Below are 22,865 nucleotides of genomic sequence, written 5' to 3' on the forward strand. Positions count from 1 at the left end.
TTTCAGTTTAAAAAAAAAATAAGACAGTAACCAGTTACTCACATCTGTCAAGCAAACTACATAAAAAACCCTCCAAAACCTCTGTATTGACTCCTACTTTGGGACACATGCAGGAAACACAGAACACTGATATCCCAGTGCAGTTGGCACTGAGCTGCCTTCGTAGCCATCTGTACTTACACGGTCTTTGTCATCGGCTACATCACAGAGAATGTCATCGAGATCTAAGATCCCACCATCCCCGTGCTCCAGTCGATGTACTTGTATCCAGTAGTTTGGATCCTGCACAAAAGGAGAAGAAAATAGTATCAGACATCACATGCCAACAGAAAAATGTTACTCAACCACAAAGTTAGCATCGCATCCTACAAATGCTTGACACCAAACATCTATTTAGGTCATATTTCTGTAGATAAACTGGCATGTAAAACCAAAATTCTTTTTTTAAATTGTCTCAGATTAGATACGGAGTCTTCCCACTTTCATCAGTTCTGTATGAGTCACAATCCTATCACTGACACACAAGGGAACAGCATTCCCGATGTTACTGAACATATGAACTATATAAAAGGAAAATACATTGTCCTCAAAATAAACTATCTCAGACAGTGGTCAAAAGGCACACATTATTACAGGACAGCTGTGAAGGCTGTGGGTTATTTACAGAACAGTTATAAAGGGTGCAAACCAATATGTAAATGCCATCAAAGGGCTTTCTACCTGTCCTTCGGTAGAGTCAGTAGATGGAGTATATAAATCTTATACTAAGAGCACTTTCTACATTTTAAATAAAAAAAGCTACATAGACACACACATAGAATGCATAAATACAGACGCACATAAATGTGTGTGTGTGTGGTTTTGTGCTTATACATGCATCTACCAGTAACTGGGAAGACCGGCTTTATAGTCTTTATTATTACTTTTGATACCAAAGGAAACCATAAGGAATAGGGTTGTGTCCACAAAGTGTCTCCTGCCCATCGCTACATGACCCGAGGGCTGTTTAGTGCTCAACATGCTACTCCTTAAAGGATTTGTTTTCTAACGGGGGAAACTCAACCTGAACATGATACATAATTTTTCTTGCATCTCAAACACGCCCCCAGACAACATCCTGGGGCTGTTATTCAGTATCTCACATTAATGGAGCTGCCTCGCGTTTCACTGAGAAGGTGTGACTGCACGAGGTGACTAATGTGAGGACCTTCAAACTTGCAACATGTCGCAAGTTCTTGACGTCCTAAAAATAGCAATTAGCATCAGTTTTTTCAAATATCAGTGTCTAGAAGTGGGAAAAAAAAAATCTACTACACCAAAAAGAAAAGTTATAAATAACTAAATAACTAAATAACTAAATAAATAGCTTCCACCCTAAAAAGCCTTGAAAATGTTTTGATTTCTTAACAACAGAACAGGAGAAGAAATGGGACCACCAGAATTCCTCTAAATCCGTATATGTACTTAAATCTTGACAGAACATACTGAATAAAACAATATAAAGGGATATTCATTTTGGCTTTAATATCCCAGAACTCTATTTATTTGCACATGATATATATGCATGGGTCAAATATTTTGGAGAACTTTGATAACTATGAAACTTGCTTCATTGTATAAGTACATCCACCTTAAATGCTGCTGTAAGATGATCATCAGATGATGATCAGATTTCAGAATTACATTATAGAGTCATTAGACTAGTCATTTCAGAAATTAAATTACAGACTTTTTCTCTAATTTGTCTAAGTATTAAATATCATTACCTTCCATTTCTTCTAAGCAAGTATTTATTATACAATTAACTGGATTTCTAGTACCTGGCTTTTCCCTAAGCAGCACTTACTGTTGTAGCACATTACAGGAGATAATCCAGCATCTATTTTTTAAAAGTAAAAATTCAGGAATAATTAAAAATAGTATTACATAATTTACATTATCATGCATACAGAGGTGCATACATAGCTACATGATAGAGAAGCCCGCTCTGTAAAAAAGGTATGTAATGCAAATACCAGGATGAACTTTTTTATAAGTTTGAATACTCGACTAACACAGAAAGGGCTGGGAAAAGCCACCTGTGTACACCAGAAATCCTTCAACATTCCTTAAGAAACATGTTCTAAAGGAAAGTCAGTCAAAGAGGTGCCTTTGCAAAGTCTGCTCTCAAGTTAAAAGGGAAGAGGATCCCTCCTCACCCTCTAGCCCATTACAGAAATCTCCTCTGTCTCTCAAATCTACACCAAAGACTGATGCACATTTGGAAAGACCCAGACTTTGAAGACACAACTAAATAGACAAACTATGAAGCATCTTGCACTCCTAAAGGACTTGACTCGGTTTCCTCTGCTAATTTCTCCCTCTCAGAGTCAAGCCAGAATTGAACCATAAGCCAGCCTTCACTGCAAAAACAGAGATGGAAAACCTAGTTTGGGCTTTAAGAGTGTCTGCTCCCTGAAACATCACCCACTTCACCATTTTTGCTTGCAACACTTAATCTTCTTACTGAAGAATGGAAACATGAAAAACAAATAACTGCAATACCAGCTCAGTGACATGACTACTACATCCATCAAAACAAACAGCACCCAAACTGAAACTACAGCTTCAATATTCCTGTATCCTTATTTTTTCCTTCCTACCACAACTATTTCCTACCTCCAAGGCAAATGTAAAAAAACATTCGTGATTACAGAATCAATAGTAGGAACACCCACTTCTAAATCACTATTGTGCTATTCCAGCATGCACAATCTACTTAAAAATAGCTTTGAAATATAAGCTGCATCACTTCTGCTAATTACTTCCTTTAAAAGTTTCTCAATATTGCATAAGAAGGTTTAGATAGACTTCATTTTTCCTGCATCACCTACTAGTAGTGCCATAGCCTGAACTGCTCTGGTCGCTTTTCCTGTCAGACAAGGTCCTGATACAAAACAATACATGAGCAAGACCAGACAAGAAATACATAAAACTAGTTTGTCAAGAATTTGCTCTGGCGGGATTTGGTAAGTAAATATGAAATAACAATGCAACTTTTCATTAAAGCCTTCGCCAAACATCAGAGCAGCCCTTCTCTCAAGCCCTCCTCTTTTACTCTATTAAAGGTTTTGCATAAACCAAGGATTTGGTGGGGGAGGCTTGGGAGGGAAGAGAGGTCCAGGAGAGAAGGGAGTACTTATACAGAGACTAGTTATACCATAGAGGGGTGCGGGGGAAGAAAACAACAACACTGAAGCCACTGATTCCACTGAGTTATGAAAATCCACAGCTATTTATGGTTCCAAATTTTAGCAATTATTTCTATATATTAACCAACCAAACAACATGGAAGAAAACAAACTGCATAAATGTTCACATTTAAGTTCCTATTCCGTGATTCGTCTAAAATGAACATAATGTTGTGTAAGAGTCAACTCACATGCACTGTTTGCTAAATACAAAAGAAAATGAACCAGACTTGACACTGATTTGAATTCAAGTACTACTACATCGATGTTACAAACCTATCTGTATTCACAGCTTGGCCACGTTGTATTTCGTGATCTCAGCTAGTAAACAAATATTCACAATTCCCTATGCAATGGCAGTAATAAAGTCTTCAAACATTTTCTGAAGCAGTCAGATACACTGTTTTGGCTTAGACCAGTTCTTAAAGAGTCATGAAGTGGAAACTGGCTGTTTCCTGAGTTTACTGGACTTGACACAACTTTATCTGTGGGATAAAGTGGTCCAATCACTCCTTCAGGACACCTGAACCCTTTTGGGGTCACTCTCTCTGGGTGGCAGCGCAGGGCTATCAAGTGAGATTTCGCTCACAAATGAGGGACTGACACCAACACTTGCCCACAGAGAGGTGACATTCTCAGGGCATGTGCAACAGGGTGTTTTCACAAGCAAAGTAGAAAATGTCATCTAATTATTAAACAGGAAAAAATGCAAAGTATATTGTCTATTAAAGGAGGTTTCTGTAAAGATGAAAAAAATACAAAACAAAATTTTAAAAAATCACTCAAACTTTCCAAGAAACCCGATTCAGAATTGTTCTGGTAAAAGAAAACATCCCAGAGTCAGATACGTTGCTGTTGTTTCAAAATTTGAATTTGTATATTAGAATCAGATTTTCACATTTTGTCAATAAGACAAAGCCACATTTATATTCTCTCACTGTTATGACTGTATAAAAGGGTACCGCACTCTCCAAATCTGCAATGCATTTAGACATAAAAACAGGCGTTGATAGAAAACTTATTAACTACACTGCTCCACCAGTGTTTGAGTTAGCAGTGTGCAATTACTTTGAAAAAGCTGTATAGATGCCTTCGTCACTAGTTCATGCAGAAGAACCAGCAAGTTCACTTCATTGAATACAAGGACAGAAGTAACGCTAAACCTGATTTATAATATCTTCATTTAAATATTGCATCACTTAGCTCAAGTCTAAGCAAGTTAGATCTCCTGCTTCCTGTCTACACCCATTTAACTATTCTACTTGACTATGATTACAAAGGTACTCATAATTTAAATCATGAGCACCACATTTTCTGCTCCAAAGTCCTCAGTAATGGGAGATAAATATTTGCTAAGTGAACACCAGCACTGAGAGTGGAAGCAAGAGCACATTACAAAAGCAGCAAGAATGTAGCCATTCATATTCTGTTTATTCCATAAAATAGGACTTCTAAAAAACACAAAGGAAAAACCGAGAAAACGATTAGTTTAAGTAGTATCATTCACTGTTCTGCAGCTAACAATTTTATGTTCCCACATAATGGAAACAAGGACCATATGTGGAAAACAATATCTAGAAAACAGAATGGAAACTGCAATGTCTTCTTATTAATTGCATAGGAAGATTTCTTACTACTTCACATCTAAATAGGTGTCTCGGCTTTTGCAAATGTACCTCTTCCAAAAATTTATTGAAATATTTAACATAAAAAGCGTCAATATATAAGATCATTCTTTAAATACTTTGTCCCTATCATACAAGAGGACAGCACCAAAACTTCTCAGCAGCAGCCATCTGTTTAACAGAGAGCAGAAAATCAGGCTCGTAAAAGCCTGCTGTACAATGCTTGGTGTTTACAAATTATGCCCACTACTGTGATTTAATCTCATCTGCCACCAGGAGGATGTCCTGAAGCATCAGAAAAAACAACTGGAGGTGGGATGGCAGACAAGGGGGTGTGCCTGTTTAATTTCTTGTGTTTGGTTTTAAGCCCATGCAGAGAGCACTACTGGGGGAGGACACCAAGCTCTCCCCAAGAGGTCTTTGTACTTCTTATTTTTGACCATAACAACCTGGGTTTCCCACCTACAGCCTTCAGCTGGGTGCTGATCAACGTAGTTGCCACTACCATTTGTTACAGATCTGGACATCGAGTAAACTAGCTATTTTTACACACACTCCTGTATTTTTTAATCTGTTGTGGCCCAAATAGGAAGTGTATCTCTTACCACACAGCAGTCTCTGTGGAAATGGATTGGCTTTGCCAAGCTGAGCTCACAGAGGCTCTCTGTGCCTATCAAAGACCATGTTTCTAGAACTGTAATTATTTACATTAGATATAATTCATAGCTTTTTGCTCTAGAATCTTTTTCAGCACATAGATCCTTAAATTATTTTGCAAAAACACTATCAACTGGACAGTTGTGCACAGGTATTTCAGTGTAACTCACAAAGGAAAACAGACTCACCACCCGGACTACAGAAAGAGCAGAAGCATATCCAAGTCTGTCAATATAACTTCTCATTTATAAAGGAGGAGATAAAGGGGAAGTAAGTATATATTATTAGTTTTTGCTTAAAATCATCTGGAATTCAAGACCACAAGGCCATATGTGTGGCTATCTTCACTAGATTGAGTTGTCTGAGAGCAGATAAAGCCTTTGTGGTAAAAGAGTACACAGAGATCAAAACCAACTAAATCATCAGGCTGGGGTGTGTACCCAGACTTGTCTGTTCAGCAGCATATGGCATTTGGGCGTGTTAACAGTCTGAAAGGAAAATGACGGTTAATAAAAAACTAATATATCTGAAAATTTGCCAGTGAATTCATTCATTTCCCTGTCTAGCTCTGTGCTGCAGGAGGGAACCGTCAAAACAAGCAGTCAGGTGCCAAAGGAAAGCCACGAACGCTCACAGCATCAGCTGGATTCCAGTTACGTTCCACGGCCTGACAAGCCAGCAAGAACAAGTCCCTGGGTTTGAATTGCATCTCCTTCCCACTGTCTACCTCCTCAAATTCCAGGCACAAAGACCTGTTGCATAACACACAGGAACAGCAATGGGAGAATGAGCTTCAAATACAACTGTGCTCTCTAAAGGATGTTGATGCTGCAGCCCAGACAGTTGGCACTAACGGTACAACTGAAATGCATTCACTGTCCCGGCAAGGGCACAAGCTGGAAAAATACTTAACATTAATGAAAGCAGCCCAGTCTCAGAAAGCAAGTGATACCTGTAGCAGCTCTTAAGTTACCAGGTGATGAGTTGAAGGGACAGTTATCTTTTCCATTTCTGACCTCACTCCACCTACAATCACTCCCCTCACACCAATCTTAAAGCACATTCACTCCACCTTGACCTGTATCTCATGAAGTCAAGAAAAACAGGGCTACAGACAACAACAGAAAATAGTTGAACTCTGTACAGCAGAAAATAACCCTTATCCCTTTCATCTTTTTGATCCTTAACCTGTAAAACTGCTCTTCATTCTGAGGATGTACCACACTAAAGCTAACTTCTTGCAATTCTGTATTACTGAGAAAGAGGAATACACACCCAGGAAGGTCACAAATCATGCTGTTATGAGAGGGTTTGGTAAAGGGTTCTGGTTTTCCAAATATACAAGAGTACATACAGTGTCCTCAACCAAGAGGTATATACTGATCTGATACCAGTTATGAAAAAAAAAAACAAACATACAAGTCTGATCACTGAAGCATCTTGTTCCACTTTTACACTCAGCAGTGATTTCCCAGCCTTGCTAAAATGGCTTTAGCTTACAAGAAATCCATGCAAGAAAAAATCTGAACATATGGCAAATACCACTTTTCCTGAGATACTGACATGTTGGAAAGTGTGTTTATGAAGAAAAAAGTAATGTTAGGTTTTGCATGCATCTGGCATGTCCAGTTTCAACAATAACAGTAACTTACTTAAAAATTGATCACATTACACTATTACTGTTAGTCTTCAGCATAGAAGTCTGATAGCTAAAAAACAAATGAGCCAAATAGTTGTCCACTTCAGCAATTAAATGTCTCCTAAACCCCACTAAATTGAAATTATATGGTCAGTAAACCACTGGAACACTACTACATATTGAGTTGTGCTGCATTACTACTGGAGTACAAAAAAAAAAGCATCAAGAAACTACCGGATCTTGCTTCCATTGGCAAAAGGTTGCTATTAAAAATGTTAAATTTACCTTGGCCATTAGCTACTACACAGTTTGCATGAACTTTCGAATATATATAAATTAATCTCTTGCTCTTCTGAAAAAGAATGGTGATTTCCTAAATCTGTAAGAAAAGTAGTCTATGATCTAGTTTAGAGCTAAACTTCCTTTTTCCTACCTTGGGATAGGATATGTAAGTTCTTCCTATTAATGCATAACAAAAGTCTGGAATTTTTTATTTATTCTTTTAACTCATCCACTTTACCTAGAAGCATTCTATACCAATCCATGAGAAATCACATCACTAATTAATTAAATCAACTTCAGTATGTACTGCATATTTTCATTACCTGTTAAATAGCACAGACTATATGTCTCAATAACTTAATGTCAAGGAATAATTCAGACTGGAATGGACCTCAAGATATTCCAGATTTGGACATGGACCATGTTGGGCAGAGGAAGGTGATCCCTTCCTTCGTCTCCTGGGCATGCCCTGCTGGCCCATTGTAGGACAGTGCCTGCTGCCAGGGTGCAGGACTGGCTCCTGCCCCAGCCCCAGCCTGTGGCACTGCATGGGGCTCCTCCTTCCCTAGTGCAGGACTAGGCATAGAATCATAGAATTGCTAAGGCTGGAAAAGACCTCTAAGATCATCAAGTCCAACCGTTAAATTAACCCAACGTTGCCAAGTTCTCCACAAAACCATGTCCCTAAGTAAAATACCTACCCGTCTTTTAAATCCCTCCAGGGATGGTGACTCAAGCATTCCTCTGGGCAGCCTGTTCCCATGCTTGATAACCCTTTCAGTGAAGAAACTGTTAAGATCCAATCTAAACCCACTCTGGTGCAACTTGAGGCTACTTCTTCTCATCCCATCACATGTTACCTGACAGAAGAGATTGACTCCCACCTGGCTAGTCTTCTTTCAAGTAGGTGTAGAGAGCGAAAAGGTCTCCCCGAGACTCCTTTTTTCCAGGCTAAATAACCCCAGCTAACTCAGCCACTCCTCCTCAGACTTGTGCTCCAGACCCTTTATCAGCTCCACTGCCCTTCTCTGGACACTCTCCCACACCTCAGTGTCTTTCTTGAAGTGAGGGGCCCAAAACTGATCCTTGGATTTAAGGCACAGCCTCACTAGCGCTGAGTACAGGGAGACAATCCCTGCCCCAGTCCTGCTGGCCACACTATTACTGGTACAAACCAGGATGCCATTTACCTTCTTGGCCACCTGGGCACACTGCTGGCTCACGTTCAGTCAATTGTTGATCAACACCCCCAGGTCCTGGGGTTATGGCTGCTTTTCACGTCTCCTGGCAGCCTATTCCAAAAACATTGCACGTAAAACATTGCCCATTGTCAAAACTGACCTTAAGACATTTCTTCACAGCACATGGCTCTCTAACCACTAGGAGGTGCCACCACCAAAGGGCAGGTCCAGCTCCTCAGCACCTGGCCAACATCTGAACTCTGCTATTAGCATCGAGTCAGACACCCACAAAAAAAAGGAAAAGTTCTTTTGTGCTGCCACTAGAATGCATGTGGCAACTAAATTTGAGAATTAATAAATGAAGAATAAAGCTTTACATCTGGCTACGAAAGATTAACACACTTTCACCCTGACTACTGATTGTTTATGCTGTAAACAATTATGTTCTGTTTGTTAAGGGGAAAAAATTAAATATTTGAGAAAAACATATTGAGTGGGATGACATTTTGTCTCTAAACTCCATCGTGTCCATGCTCTGAGCACTGAATAACACTGCCCAAACTGCAAAATAACACTTTTACATGTGATTTATTTTGATGTAAGAAAATCCTAGACAATCCTATCAAAGCACTGCCACAAACTGCAACTGTGATAACTCCCCAAGTAAGGTGAGATAAATGTGCCCTTTTCAGATCATTTTGCTTACTTCAGAGCTTAGTTCATTATCTGCATTTAAATACAACAAATAATGCAACAAAATAGTTTCTTCATTGCAATTTGTAATTATTAGTATTAACTCCAGATGACAGATATGAATTACAGTAATCTAATGCATAGCTCATGAGTATGTAGTGAAATGTACTGGGTATAATGGTGTACAATCTTATATGCGGGGATTTAGAATTTGGGCAACAATGCTGAAGAAATGCAGAACATCTCCGGATCGCAGCTTGACAACTGAACCATAAGTGAACTTGATGAAAGAAGTGCTTTCTGTTTCTTTCAAGAGCTTTTTACCTCCACCCATCATTACAGCATTGCTTGGATTTAAGCGGTTCATTGTTTTTTTCAGCCACCACAAACATTCTCCAAATACAGTACTAAATTTAGACCAGAATAATGGACATTACTGGAATAACCAACCAGATAGGTATGTCTGTGCCTACAGACATGTATGTTGTAGACCAACATGTATCATTGATCAATGCTGATTAAACAAAAAGTGAGTCTGGTAAAATGTTTCAAGGAAATATTTAAGAGAGCAGAAATTCAGTTGTCTACCCAAGTGGCATTCTACATGAAACAAAGAGCCTAATTTATTTCAGAAATGTAATTGAAATCAGATTTTCATTTGGGGGCCATTATTAACAAGTGACATGAAAAACAGAAACCACCAGTTTTGATATATGCTCCCAAGTGGACACAGGTAATTAATTGAGTAGTATGTGATCTCTTAACAATGATTAATATACAGAGAGAGTTGCAAAAACATTATTACATACAGTGCCTCACATTTACAACCCACTGTAACTGTGAAGGTAAGAAAAAGTATGAAATACCACTCTGCCCTGATGGCTGCATTATTCCTCTGGGAGCTTCAAAGTCAAGGGTTGGTGAGTAGGACTTTGCAATATAAACAGCTTTGGTGAACCATGTGAAAGGAATGTGCAAGTTATGTGAATCACCAAAAAGTTTAGCTTGATTTAGGTCAGCTATGATATCTCATGTTTTTGACAGGATTTATAGCTTTAGCACCTCAGATGCTTTACTCTCCTCTGCCTCCCAGTCAGCTGTGCACAGGGGCACCCACGAGATTTCCCTGCCTCCTCTGCAGTTGCTGTAAGCAGCATGGATATGGCAAGAGATCCCCTACACACCACAGCACACACAAGCAGTGCTTGGGCACTGCCTGCAGCCTACACAATAATTCCCTGTCTGGTTCAGAGGAGCAGTGGTGTGTCACCTACAGCTGTCAGATCAAGCTGGTATAAGGCACAAATAAAGTGAAAAATGAATATATGCTAAAAAGCACCTGCAGATCAACAGCAGTGAGGGTCCTAGGACCCAGAATATATACACAGAGCATTTCTACTGATTTGTGTTGTAGGAAAATCCTGCTAATAGTGAATGGGGACTGAAAGGTTCAGGAGTTCCCACTGTGCCAAATAAAGCTGTTCCCAAGACGAAAAGTATATTCCCTTTCTTTGTTCTCCACTCCTATGTGGGCACATTGCAGCTCATGTAAAAAGCTTTCTACATGGCCTAAGAAGGTTGGCACGAAGCCAGATGACCTCTGCACACCACCACTCCACCATCCCACCCATAAGGATCATGGAACAGTATCTGTGTTTAACACACTCCTGTACACACACACAGGCAGATGCCTACAGGTCAAACGCACCAAGGAAAACTCTCTCCTAGTAGGTATCTGCAAAAGCAGTGTGGAAATAATCATAGTATCATGTTAATGGTATCTTAAATACTTTTCAAGATACTTGAAATAACCAAAGCAGGCCTTATTTTCATCTCCAGGGAACAACTGTAGCAACAATATTTAGCTATAACTTTTCCAAACTGCCCAATCTTTTTGAAGGAGTGTAATTTCAATACCTTCTAGTGGCACTAATTTAAGTGTGTAGTCACTCATTTCTAAACATGCCTAGCACTTTTCTGAAACTTTGAGAAAAATCTCTATATAAATTCAAGCACTACAGTCATGCTTGTTTTATAAGGTTAAATAAAACAGATCTGCCATTCTCTTTGAATTCAAGATTCTGATTGCTGCTAATCCAGGGCAGGAACTGCAATGCAGTCCTTCACATTAGTGTGAAGGAGGGGAAGTACCTTAAAACTGAACTTCTAAAAACAGTAGTCTCAACTGTTTGTTTTGTTTTGAATATGTATTCACTACTTCTAAAGAGAAATACTCTCTGTTGTTGTTTTGGTTTTTTTTTAAACTGACCCTAAGGTAACTTTAGGTTTAACATGGTTGTATTCCTACTGACCATGCTGCAGGGTATTAACCATGTTTAAAATGAAAAGCAATTAACATCACAGCTGGCTGCAGACCTCAGCAGGAAAATAAAAGCAGAACTAGATGGTAACTGCTACCAACTCTACATTTTACCTTTTGTGCTATTTAATTTACATTTGTGTTTTGTTCAGAGATCATCAGTAACATTTCCTTCTCACAAATCGGCAATAACTCTCTTCGTCAATTCAATAACTAAGTTCAGGTCTAGTCTAAGCTTGAGGCTAGCCCTAGTTTAATCCAAAAACCAAACCAAACAAAAACCAAAACAAAAAACCAAACAAACAGCAACAACAACAAACACAAACAAAACTAAACAAAAACAAAACAAAACAAAACAAAACAAAAAAAAATCCCACTGCCACACTCTGGAGTAGTCAAGAGAGCTCATAAGGGGAAAACTGTAACACAGGAAAATTCCTTGTCCTGAGCCCTCATCTTGACTCATTACTTAAGGAGGACTCTCTTCATTTTCAATCTCCTCACTCAATCTCATTTCCTGTTCCAGATTTTGGTATAAATACAAAAAAACACCTGCCAACTTCAGCTGCCAGGTGCACCACAACCTTCCCTCTTCCTCTGACCCCTCTGGCTCAAAACCCACTCTTCTCTACTGTCTGCATTTGCTTATGACTCACCATCACTTCCATACCTGGCCAGTAGCAGAAAGCAGATCTAACATTCCAAGATGTTAAAGCAAACACAGATGACAACTATTGGAAAAAACTTATTTAAGAGTGTGCCCCTTTCATTTACCACAGTATTCCTTCCAACAACATCCTCATTCCTTCCTGTAACACCCTCACAGACCTAACTGCATTGGCACCCATCGACATAAGGAAAACTTGCCAAGTTAAGCCCTGAAAATGAATCCACTAATTCAGGGAGATGGGGATCAGCACTAAAAACCTCCTCTTACTCCCTCAGTTATCTTCTCCCTTGTCACCTCCAGCGATAGGGAGCAGCTAACAGCTCTACACTGAACTCTAACCCATTACACATCTTTCAAAATCACTTAAATCTCTAACAGCATGTCTGCACTTGTCAGAATTAAAGCAGAAGATTTTATTACAAGAGAAGTAAAACCAGCTAGTCTTCTTGACCAGAAAAGAAAGCAACAAAAAAAATAACTATTAAAATCAGTGAAGAAATGCCAGGTCCTATTTTGAACAAGAGGCAAACATTCAAGTCTTTTCAGCTGAGTTGTGAGTATCTCACATAGGAAATTGTTAAAACTATTTAATTTTTTGAGCTCAGGGTGCCACAATTTGAATCTCCAGAAGTTTTGATTAATTTAAGAGTGACATGATACTGTAGTGTTTTCAGTCATATATCATACTGTGATCTAAACTAGAAATTCCCATCTTTGTAACAAAGATGGGAGAGTAAACTTTAACAGAAGATACCAAGAAATTACTGTAATTGGATGCACAAGGACAATGTTAGAAATATACTCAAACGCGCCATAATATTCCACCTAGAATTATACCTTCAAGCCCTGTAAAACCCAAGTAATTATCTTTCTTTTCTTCTGCTAGACAAATTAGAGAGTATCCTCTACTTAGTCAAACCTGAGTTTGAAACCCCCAGTTTCTAGTTCTTTATGTACTTTGAGAAACTGACTTTATTGAAAATGTTTCCAATGTAACAGCATAATTATAATGCATGTACACACACAAACATACACAGAATATAAGAATTATTCATAACTAATGACAAAAATAAGTTTCACAGAGAATTGGTTAAAAAACCAAAAATAATTAGAAAAACCTTATTTTTCATTTTGGATGTAGCTCATCTGTTCACAGAAAAGTAGTATCTTACAGTACTGCTACTTTCATTTTCTGTAAAACATATACAGTATTCTCACTTGAGAACAAGCTGTAAAAAAAAATAAAATCAGGTTCTTAGAAACTAATTTTTTTTCCAGAAAATCTATTTATATTATTCACCTGGGATGTCTCCAATGGGTTCCCCACCAAAATGGAGACAGAAGGCACTGACATCTCTTTCTAGCTTTGAGCGATCTGTGCATAACCAAGGTAAGTATATGGAAACAGTGTCCTAAACTCCACTAAAGAGAAAATTCTGCTTGTTGTTCTATAACCTAGTAAAGCAAAAAGAAAATACTTTGATGAATAGAAAGAGATTAAAATATGGCACCTTTTTGACTGTTAAGCGTACAGTTTAGATAGCATACACTTACAGCTCCCCAGACAGTACTGAATCAAGCTAACTAAAATTTTAAACCATTTCATCTAACCACAAGGTTCCACCCATGTATTAAAAAAACTTCAAATATATTCATTTAACTTTGCAAATTTTCCCCTAGCAACCAACAGGCCTTTGTTTTGTCTCTTCTCTTCTATGGTAATAGCAACTGCCATAAAAGTTCCAACAACTGGAAAAAGAGTATATTCTTAAAACATCCCTCATACTTTTTAAAATAGTGAGATGTCTGGACTGATAGAAGCTTGCAAGCATCAAAATAACAATCCTGTGTGCACATATATATATACTCACATGTACGCACCCACTCTTGCATATGAACCCCACTCTCCAGTTCTTAAAGCCAAGAACACTGTTCTTGAAGAAATCTACCACAGAAGACTTTTGTATATGAATTCTCAGATTTCTGTCATGCTCTATGTGCTCTATTTTTGATACAGAAGAACAATTATATATGCTTACACAAGTGAAAATATTAAGTAAAATAAAATTAGTTTCAAGAGCCTGAAATGCATTTTATTTTCATTTTCCAGGAACAGGGTGCTTTGCTTTCTAGCAGAGAATTCCTCAGCTTGGCAGAAAGTCTAACAGATGCTTTCACAGGCTTTTCCCTAGAGACAAGCAACTCGCAGCCACGTACAGACCAAAGCCCCAGCACAGGTGGGACAAACAACTGCACACACGAATGGGTTACACACAGCACCTCCATCACTACCTGGGCACTGAGCTGCTCCACGGCTGCACCAGACAGGCTGCTACGAGAATTCCCAGGGAAGATCCTCGTCTATATATAGTGAGCTGTTCAGATAGGGAGAGGTCATGAACTTTCATGGGTTAAGACACAGAGCAAGATCTACCGGCTGCAAGCGTTTTATCCGGGGGCCTTCGCTGCCTTCCAACTGGGCCACATTTCCAATTCACGGCCTTGAAAACTAAACGGGGGGAATCAAAGTCTTGCTGCATTTTTATTTACCAGTGTCGAAGACAAGGGAGAGGCAAGAAACCTCTTCATTTAGTCCTCAATTTAAAAACCAGAATGTTGATATGAGTAGATGCAGGAGATCCCATGACTACAAGGTAGGTGGGGGTCCACAGGCACACACTGCGCACACAGGGAGGGATTACACTCTTCCAGCTGTTGTGAATCAGACACCGACTCACAGTAATACCCTCAGCTAGGCCAAACTTCTGTTCCAAGTTCCCATGCATGGCTATCATCAGGAGGTTTGCATCAAACAGTAAAATGCAGCCCTAGTAACATTTTATTTTGCTGGATGACTCATACACCTTCTACTCTTCTGCTTTTCTAAAATGTTGATTTAATTTCACTCTGTTCATCTACACAAGCTGCAGGTTGTTACACCAGAAATGCAGTTCCCTTTCATCTAGTTAGACAAAGTACAACACAAAAATTGGCACTTAACTAAAATTTTGCCATTTGAAAAAAGAGAAATATTTTAGCCTGCTTAGAGATAGAATCATCCTCACCCTTAGGATAAAGTTTCCGTAAACGCGAGCTTTGTGAAAAACAAACTTGAAGCAAAAATGTCAGTTTAGGCAAAGCCTTGCTTTGAAAAAAAGATCTTCTAGGAGACACTTCAATGTCAGTGATTAAGATATCTGACATCTGGGTTGAAAAAGCTGCAGGTTGGTGAAGAGCTCTGCAGGGCATGGCCTCACTGCTCAACCTCCCTCCTCCCAGCTAAGCATCCCTGCCCCATGAAGACTCACTCTGAAACAGCCCTTGCAGGCATTTTAGGAAGTATTTTTCCCAAAAGCTGTCCCTTTCATTAAAATGCTGAAGAAAAAAAAAAAAATAAAACCTTACTTATTTTCACACAACACAAAATTTGTTCCCTAGTGAGTTATACTATTTGAAACCATGGCTGTTTGAAAATTCATTTAGCTTTAGGGGAAAAAAAAGATGAAAAAAAAGATATTTGAAACTGCCTTGGACTCAAAACTTTTAGTCCTCTCAAGCTCATATAAAACATTCTGTTTAGATTATCCCCATCAAATGAGATCAAACATAATACTGTGATAGCCAAACCATCTCCTAAAATATAAAGATGGCAGGGAAAAGTATATACTTTCTTGAAATCCAGAGTTTTTCATGCTTCCTGTGAGAGGCACAACCTCATTGCACAATACAATAGAACATATTCAAGCTGTTCTCTGCATTGGTCTGTAAAGTAAGAGTAAAAGCAGACATGCTGTTAACTCAGAACAAGCCATATCTTCTAAATTAAACAAATCAACTTGAATTTGTACACTGATATTTTAAAGTGATAATTTTTTAACCTCATACACTGTAAATATAAAAAAAATTCTTACATTTTGAATTTTACAGTCTTTCTCGGATAACTGATTTTTTTAAACAAATAAAAAAATTAAAAATAAGACTTCCTTGAAATTTTCAGTAGTTCAGCACATGGTCTTTGATAAGCTACATGCCTCTTTCAAGATTCACAGGAAAAAGGGCATGCTTTCAAAACACCTACAGAAAGAGCTACACTTCCAAATACCAAGCAAACAGAAAAAATAAATTGTGCTTAAACTTTCATGCTCAGAAGACAAATGTCTTCTGAGACAATTAAGACACTGAAACAATTAAGATATACCAATGACAAATATCAGGAAGAGTTCCATAAATAATTACATTTGCATAGATTACTCTGTACAGAGATATTCAGGTTGCAAAATTCGGACCTCAGTCACAGCTGAAAAGCTGCCTGTATTTTTGATTCACACCACCATGACCTTTCAAATGGGCTAAAAAAAAAAAAAGCTATTTTTCATTTAGGATTTGCAAACCTCAAATATTAGACATCCTTTTTATGTGCATCAAAAACAGGTGAGGCTACAGGTAGTTATGGCAAATGCTGAATGGAAGGAGAGCTGGGTGAGGTGTGCAGAGCACACCCAGCTCAGCTCCAGAGTTGCTGGCAGCAGAACTGCAGGTGAGCAGCACACAGACAGTTCAGTGACGCAGAGGAGAAGCTCGGTCAGATCTCCTCCTCTTCCTCCACCCCAGCTTATTCCTGACATTACCAGAGTAGACAGAGATTTCAGCAGGAACCACAGTCCTGCTTTGCCAGAGATGGACCATCTGCCTCAGAAAACTGACAGCTCGTAGTTGACCTAGTTGACATTATAATGATGTAACTAACTGAATTTCCTACAACTCATTTTATTATTTCTAGAAAAACTGTGGACAGGGGTGTTCCACAAACATGAGATGTCCATAAGCTGTCAATGCTAAGTTAGCTACTTTTAATACTGGAACAGGCATATCCACAGCCTGTTGGTGTAAGTTCAGTGAAATGAGAAACACTTTCCACCTCACTGATGGGGGTGCAATACAGTCTTTGTGCCTGTTAGAGTGCTTGCATTGCATGGGAGAAGGACTCTTCCCCTTTGCCTCCCTCTGCTGTGCTCTCCTGGCTGCCTCTGAAGCCAAAAAGAGATAATAAAAGAGGGCTTCAGGCCAGAAATAAACATCAGTATACTCTAACCAGCAGCAAAACATTTTTGGGGAAAATTACACAAATCCCTTCAGAGGACTCTGGGGCTTTGTCCCACAACAAGAAGCCTTAAGAGTCTAAATTATATGGACGAGACACGGGTTAGCTCAAGCAAGTAGGAGGGAGGGTACAGGATGAAGTTCAGCAGCTGATGTTCATCCATCTTTTGAAGATGTGCCGAAGCAACTCTAAGCACAGCATAGAAATGTTAAGGGAAAAAGAGGTAAAAAAAAAAAAAAAGGGTAGGAGGGAAAATCCAGAATTTGTCATTACTAACAGATCTCCATCCTTTAAAACAAAAACCTCATCATCATTTCAGCCAAACTCTGGAAAATATAGTTTGTCTTTGGACTACAACTTGCAGCTCAAATTTTCACAGTGCAGCCTGAAAACAGTGGAATAATAAGCATAGAGTTTTGTGCAATTACCTTGTACTTAGTTTAGACTCTTTCTGCCTACATAAGTCTCTCTTGTTTCAGCCTTACAAGCAAAAGGGAAAGGTTACTTGAGACTGTTTCTGACATTCTCTTTTGATTACAGACTAAATCCAAAAGGGACTACCCTGAAAGGCCAAGACAAACTTGCAACCACATAATTGGTCTGGCTCAAATGGCACTGAAGTCAGGCAAAAGCATCCCCAACTCCAGAGAGATTCAGTCTGTGCTGAAAGCCACATTAAACTCTGTTTACTGTTTGCCTGAAAAGCCATATGCATATGCTACAGGAACATATTGCCAAGCTTGAGCTCTGATGGTAGATACACTATAAAAAAGCCTTGCTTCTGCCAAGATATATATATAGCACATCTGCATTGTTTTTCCTTGCTTACCCTCAGAAAACATTTTAACTTGGCATAAGAGCATCATGTTTTATTCTAATGAAACTTTTGCATACTATGGCTTTACAGTGGGTCAGTGTTAACAAACATTTGTAAAATTCTCAACTAAAAGAACACAAGAAGCATCCGTGAAGCAAAGTAAATAAAGTTCAGAAAGACATCTGACTCCTAAACCACAGGATGAGTAAAGAGGAAAATTGTCATTTTGCTATAAACCAGGTACTGTGCTGTGATACACTGTTGGCACATATGCATAAATAGTGAAAGTGTGTCATAATGCATAAGATGTCTACATAACAGCCAGCTCATTAGTTTATATGACTCCCTCCTTTACCACATGAGAGCAGATTTGGTTTATATCAGAGAACAACTTTCAGACATACTGCACATGACTTCAAGGAACAAAGGGATAAATTAAGGAATTTCAGTGTAATATTAGTACCAGGAGTTTTGGTCAGCTACGACATGCAGGAACAACTCCAGAACAACTGGAGGTCACATATGATTTATTCCCCAGCACAACAGTACTGCCTGCCCCTGGAAAAAACATCACTGCCAAGATCTGAGCCACCTATCTCTTCAGTTTTCTTTATGTATATTTTTAATGCTTATTCCGTTTCTGTTTATTTTGATAAAAGTGTTTTAGTCACTGTAGTTAAATTAATACTGGAAAATTTGTTGTTTTCAAAAAAATAAAATCTAGACTAAAAAAATTTTGTAATTCATGATATAATTTTTTTTTCCCAGTTGTTTTTGGAAAGCAGAAAGGAGAAGCAAGGCACACTTAAGAACATAGTATTTATCTGTTCAGTCTTCAAAACAAAATGCTAATGCTGACATACTTGAGGCAACCTATTCATGCCCCAGCACCTGCAGCAGTCTGGCCTTATGCAAATGACTGTAGGGATGCAGGAGAGCAGCAGGGCTGTCCAAGCCAGAGGGAATGGTGGGGAGGCAGAACTGCCTGACAGGCTGGAGTAGGAAGCACATTCCCTTCAGGACAGCATGGCATCAGCAAGGCTCAAATCACAACCCAGAGATTCCACTGGAAACACGTCTCTCCACACACCTGATGCTGACCCACAGCCAGTGTGACTTACCCCAGGGATGCTCTGACTGGTGGCCCCTGGCAATACAAGCGTATTAAGCAAGCTCATGTCCCCAGGCCTCCCTCCACAAGCTCTCTCCTACATCCCTCAGTACAGTCTTTCTTATTGTTATTTCTTCTCTCCTCACTTTGCTTGCTTTGCAAGTGAGCACTTCCCAAATGCTGCCTCTGCAGCACAGCAGGGAAAACAGGGTGGGGAAAGCAACACCAGCAGTAGCACTCGCTCACGTTGGCTTCATCAGCTAGAAAGTAGCCTCAAATTCAACAGATGGGCCAATAGTACCAACAGCCCTTGGTCTGCTGGATGGTATCTGCTATTCCTCTCACCAGAACCAGCACCCTGGTGTCTCAGAAAAACAAAACCAACGAGGCAAGGGGGCCTCACCATTTTGCCAAGGACTATAACTGAACATACAAGGGAGGACAGGAGGCTCAGTGGACAAGTTCACTGTAGGTTGGCAAAGGGTAACGACATCCTTCCCATCTTCCTTCCCTTTCCCTAAGGTGTAAGAAAAAAAAAAAAAAAATCTAAGTTATGTCATTTTTCTAAGCCCTCTGCCAAGCAAGGTTCACAACCACATAGACCAAGGAAAAGATATTGTAGCAGAAATCAGGGATGCTACCTACATCTGAGTGAGGAAAAAAACAATATGCCACAGTCAGCATAAACCAGGAAAACACAGATTATCAGGCCACAAATGGTCTTCAATATACTCACAAATACACTGTACAAACTCTATGCTGTTGCTGAGCAGCCATTTCCACACAGTGCATCCCTACTGGTTTTCAGGGAACAACAGGAGTCATTCCCAACGAAATGCACTGTTGAGGCTTGTAGCATGAATCCACGTCCAGGACCAGCTCCTTACATATCATTACTGGAAGGTAAGAAATGCAGAGGGGAAGGGAGTCCTCCCGTTAGTTAAGGAAGTTCACTCCACAGTGGTGTCCCCCAACCACCAGGGTTCCCTCTCCTGCCAACACCCCTGCCCAAACTGTTCACACCTGCAGTGGTCTTTTGGCATTCACCACGTGCATACCAAAGGGCTCCAGCATCTGTGTCACTTCACACCCAGCCCTTCAAACACTTTTACTGGCTCTCATGAAACCTTGACCATCTGGCAAACAGGCATTACACCAAAAAAAAAGAAACCAAACAAGAACAACCTATACGTTTTGCAAAACTTCTTGCAGGACAACACTAAGTTGCTCTGGTAACTTACTTGCCTTGTTGATACTGAAACTTCTTAAATATTAAATAAAAATATAATCATCAGAAATAGGAGCCACTTCTAGAAAATTAAGCATTTGTCCCCCAAGAAACACAGCAGTTTCTAGCTCAAATCACTAGAGGGACTTTGTTTTCTGAAAAAAAAAAAAAGTGTCAGAAAGCAGTAAAATCTAGAGGCAAATGACAGGCTCCATCAAATTAAGATTTCAGAGGAAATTGGGCAAGTACTTCACACAATAGTGGGAAGTGAATCTGTGGACAAAGCAAATAAAAGACTTTGCCTACTTTGCTCCAACTCTTAAAAATATTATTAATGTGGCTTTTCCGTGTACACAAGTTTTAAAGCTAATTACATACCAAAAATACTTATTAAAAAAAATGATTTATTAAAGTCTTTAAAATAAAAAAGGTTAGCTGGACAAATAGCTATTGGTGCATTAAAATGCAGTTAACTGCTGCACAGTGTAGAAAACTGCTCCATACCAAGAATTTAGCTGCTACGTCATGTAATACAGAAACCACGACAAAAATGACAAAAACCAAAATGAATGCAAACTAACTTCCCCAGTTATCTAGGTTCACTGCTAAAAACATCACATTTTTTAGCAAACTGATTTTGCATTAAACAGTATTTCAGATTTCATCCCAGTCCAGTCACTCAAAATCAACAAGAAACACAGCAAGGCCAAGGCACTGTTCCTCTCAACACGTTTGGCTCCTGGTGCTACAGATGTCTGGCCTTAAGAGCTTCTGCAGACTACTTTTTATTTTTAAGTAACCATCCTGGGCATCTCATTTTGTTTGTAAATATCCACACCCAGAGTAGCTGGGCTGTGAGCACAAGCACCTCACTGCAAATGCAGTTTGAAGTATGGCAGCAAGGCTGAGTAAAGCAAATATAAAGACAGGCGACAACAAAGTGCCTGTTCTTCCAAATTCCTTCTGTTCCTCCGGGTGCTTTCTTTAGGATAAAATTGTTCCTTTAATTAAAAATCTGGTGCATCCATATGTCATACAGTTACTTTTATGGGCCTCGCACTACATCCTGAGTCAGTTTTGCTTTCACTCGCTTGCCTTTTAAACAAGCTCAGCTCTTTTTGTTGTTTTTTTTTTTTAATGCTTATGATTAATCAATTCTTCCTGCAGGAATCAATGCTGTGCATTCCACTTAAATAGGCTCAGGCTTCCCTTCCCCGTGTCCCTCAGTGTAAATTTGTACTTGCCAGCATATCATTTGTCTCCAGTGCAGAGCTTTAAGAAAGGAAGCTCACTCTGAAACACAGACAGACCATGTTTAGAACTGGTGCCAGAAACCTTCCATGATGCACTGCAAAAAGGACTCTGCAACAGCCACGTATATTCTGCAGTCTCTTCCATTTTATGTATATTCCTTCCTCCATTAAGAACACTAACTATTCACTTTCTAGCCATGTAAATTGTGTGCTTTCTCATTATTATATTTTTTCATTAATTTAGACTGAAAGAAGTTCATACTTTGGAAACCTGAAAGAAAAATTATGGGCAAGCCTCGCTCACCTTGTCTGGAAAGAAAATGCCTCCTTTACTTGAGAGGGGAAAAAAAGTATGAATACAGTGGGGACAGAGGGAGTGGGAGAGATTATGGGCAATACTTGTGTGGGGGTTTTGGGTGTGCTTTTGTGTACTGTTTATTGTTGTGCTTTTCTTTAACCTCCTGCTGTTGTTGTTCTATTGGAGAAGGTTTTTTAACTTCACAGTTATCCTGAAGTGTCAGAAGATTTAGGAGAAAAACAGATTTTCTCTGCAAGAATAGTACTTGAGCAGTAGACTTGGGAATACCTGCTTTTCATTTCAAAGTACGTTTAGCATAATGCTGTATAAATATAGTAAGAACTGCCTCTTAAAAACTCTAGAGAACTCTGTTCTAATGAAATGGGCAGGATGCTCAGTGCCTTCTGTGGTTACAGCATCAGATAGGAATACTGCTACTGGAAAATTTTGGAGCAATAATCTCACTTTTATGACCTCAAGTGATAAGAATTTTGCAGTATAAGCAAAACATCCCAAACAAATCAATTTTTCTTTAAATCCTGTGTCCTTAATAAGCTTACAAAAGCTTCCAATATTAGGCATTCTTATAAATACTGTTTATCTTCTCTGTTAACATCATGGACATGTTTACTAAAGAGATACAATACCAGTGTAAAAGCACAAGTGATGCTCCCAACCCATTACAAACTTTAAATGGACATCAATGCCAACTCTCACAAATATTAAAACTCTTTAGTGCTGTGTGTGACTCCCAGCAGCA

At 39.1% G+C, this 22,865-nt stretch overlaps 1 protein-coding gene across 13 annotated transcripts in view; it reads right to left on the reverse strand.

The window, feature by feature from the left end:
• PARD3 (par-3 family cell polarity regulator) overlaps positions 1–22,865 on the reverse strand; it is a 446,652-nt gene that overhangs the window by 397,298 nt on the left and 26,489 nt on the right. For all 13 annotated transcript variants that reach the window (XM_050332175.1, XM_050332238.1, XM_050332169.1 and 10 more), the window contains exon 2: positions 181–282. In XM_050332175.1, the coding sequence (XP_050188132.1) occupies positions 181–282 (102 nt within the window). The remainder of the gene's footprint in view (positions 1–180; positions 283–22,865) is intronic.

The sequence above is a fragment of the Myiozetetes cayanensis genome, unplaced genomic scaffold, assembly GCF_022539395.1.
Source record: "Myiozetetes cayanensis isolate MyiCay16 unplaced genomic scaffold, myiCay2020 scf1, whole genome shotgun sequence".
NCBI lineage: Eukaryota > Metazoa > Chordata > Aves > Passeriformes > Tyrannidae > Myiozetetes > Myiozetetes cayanensis.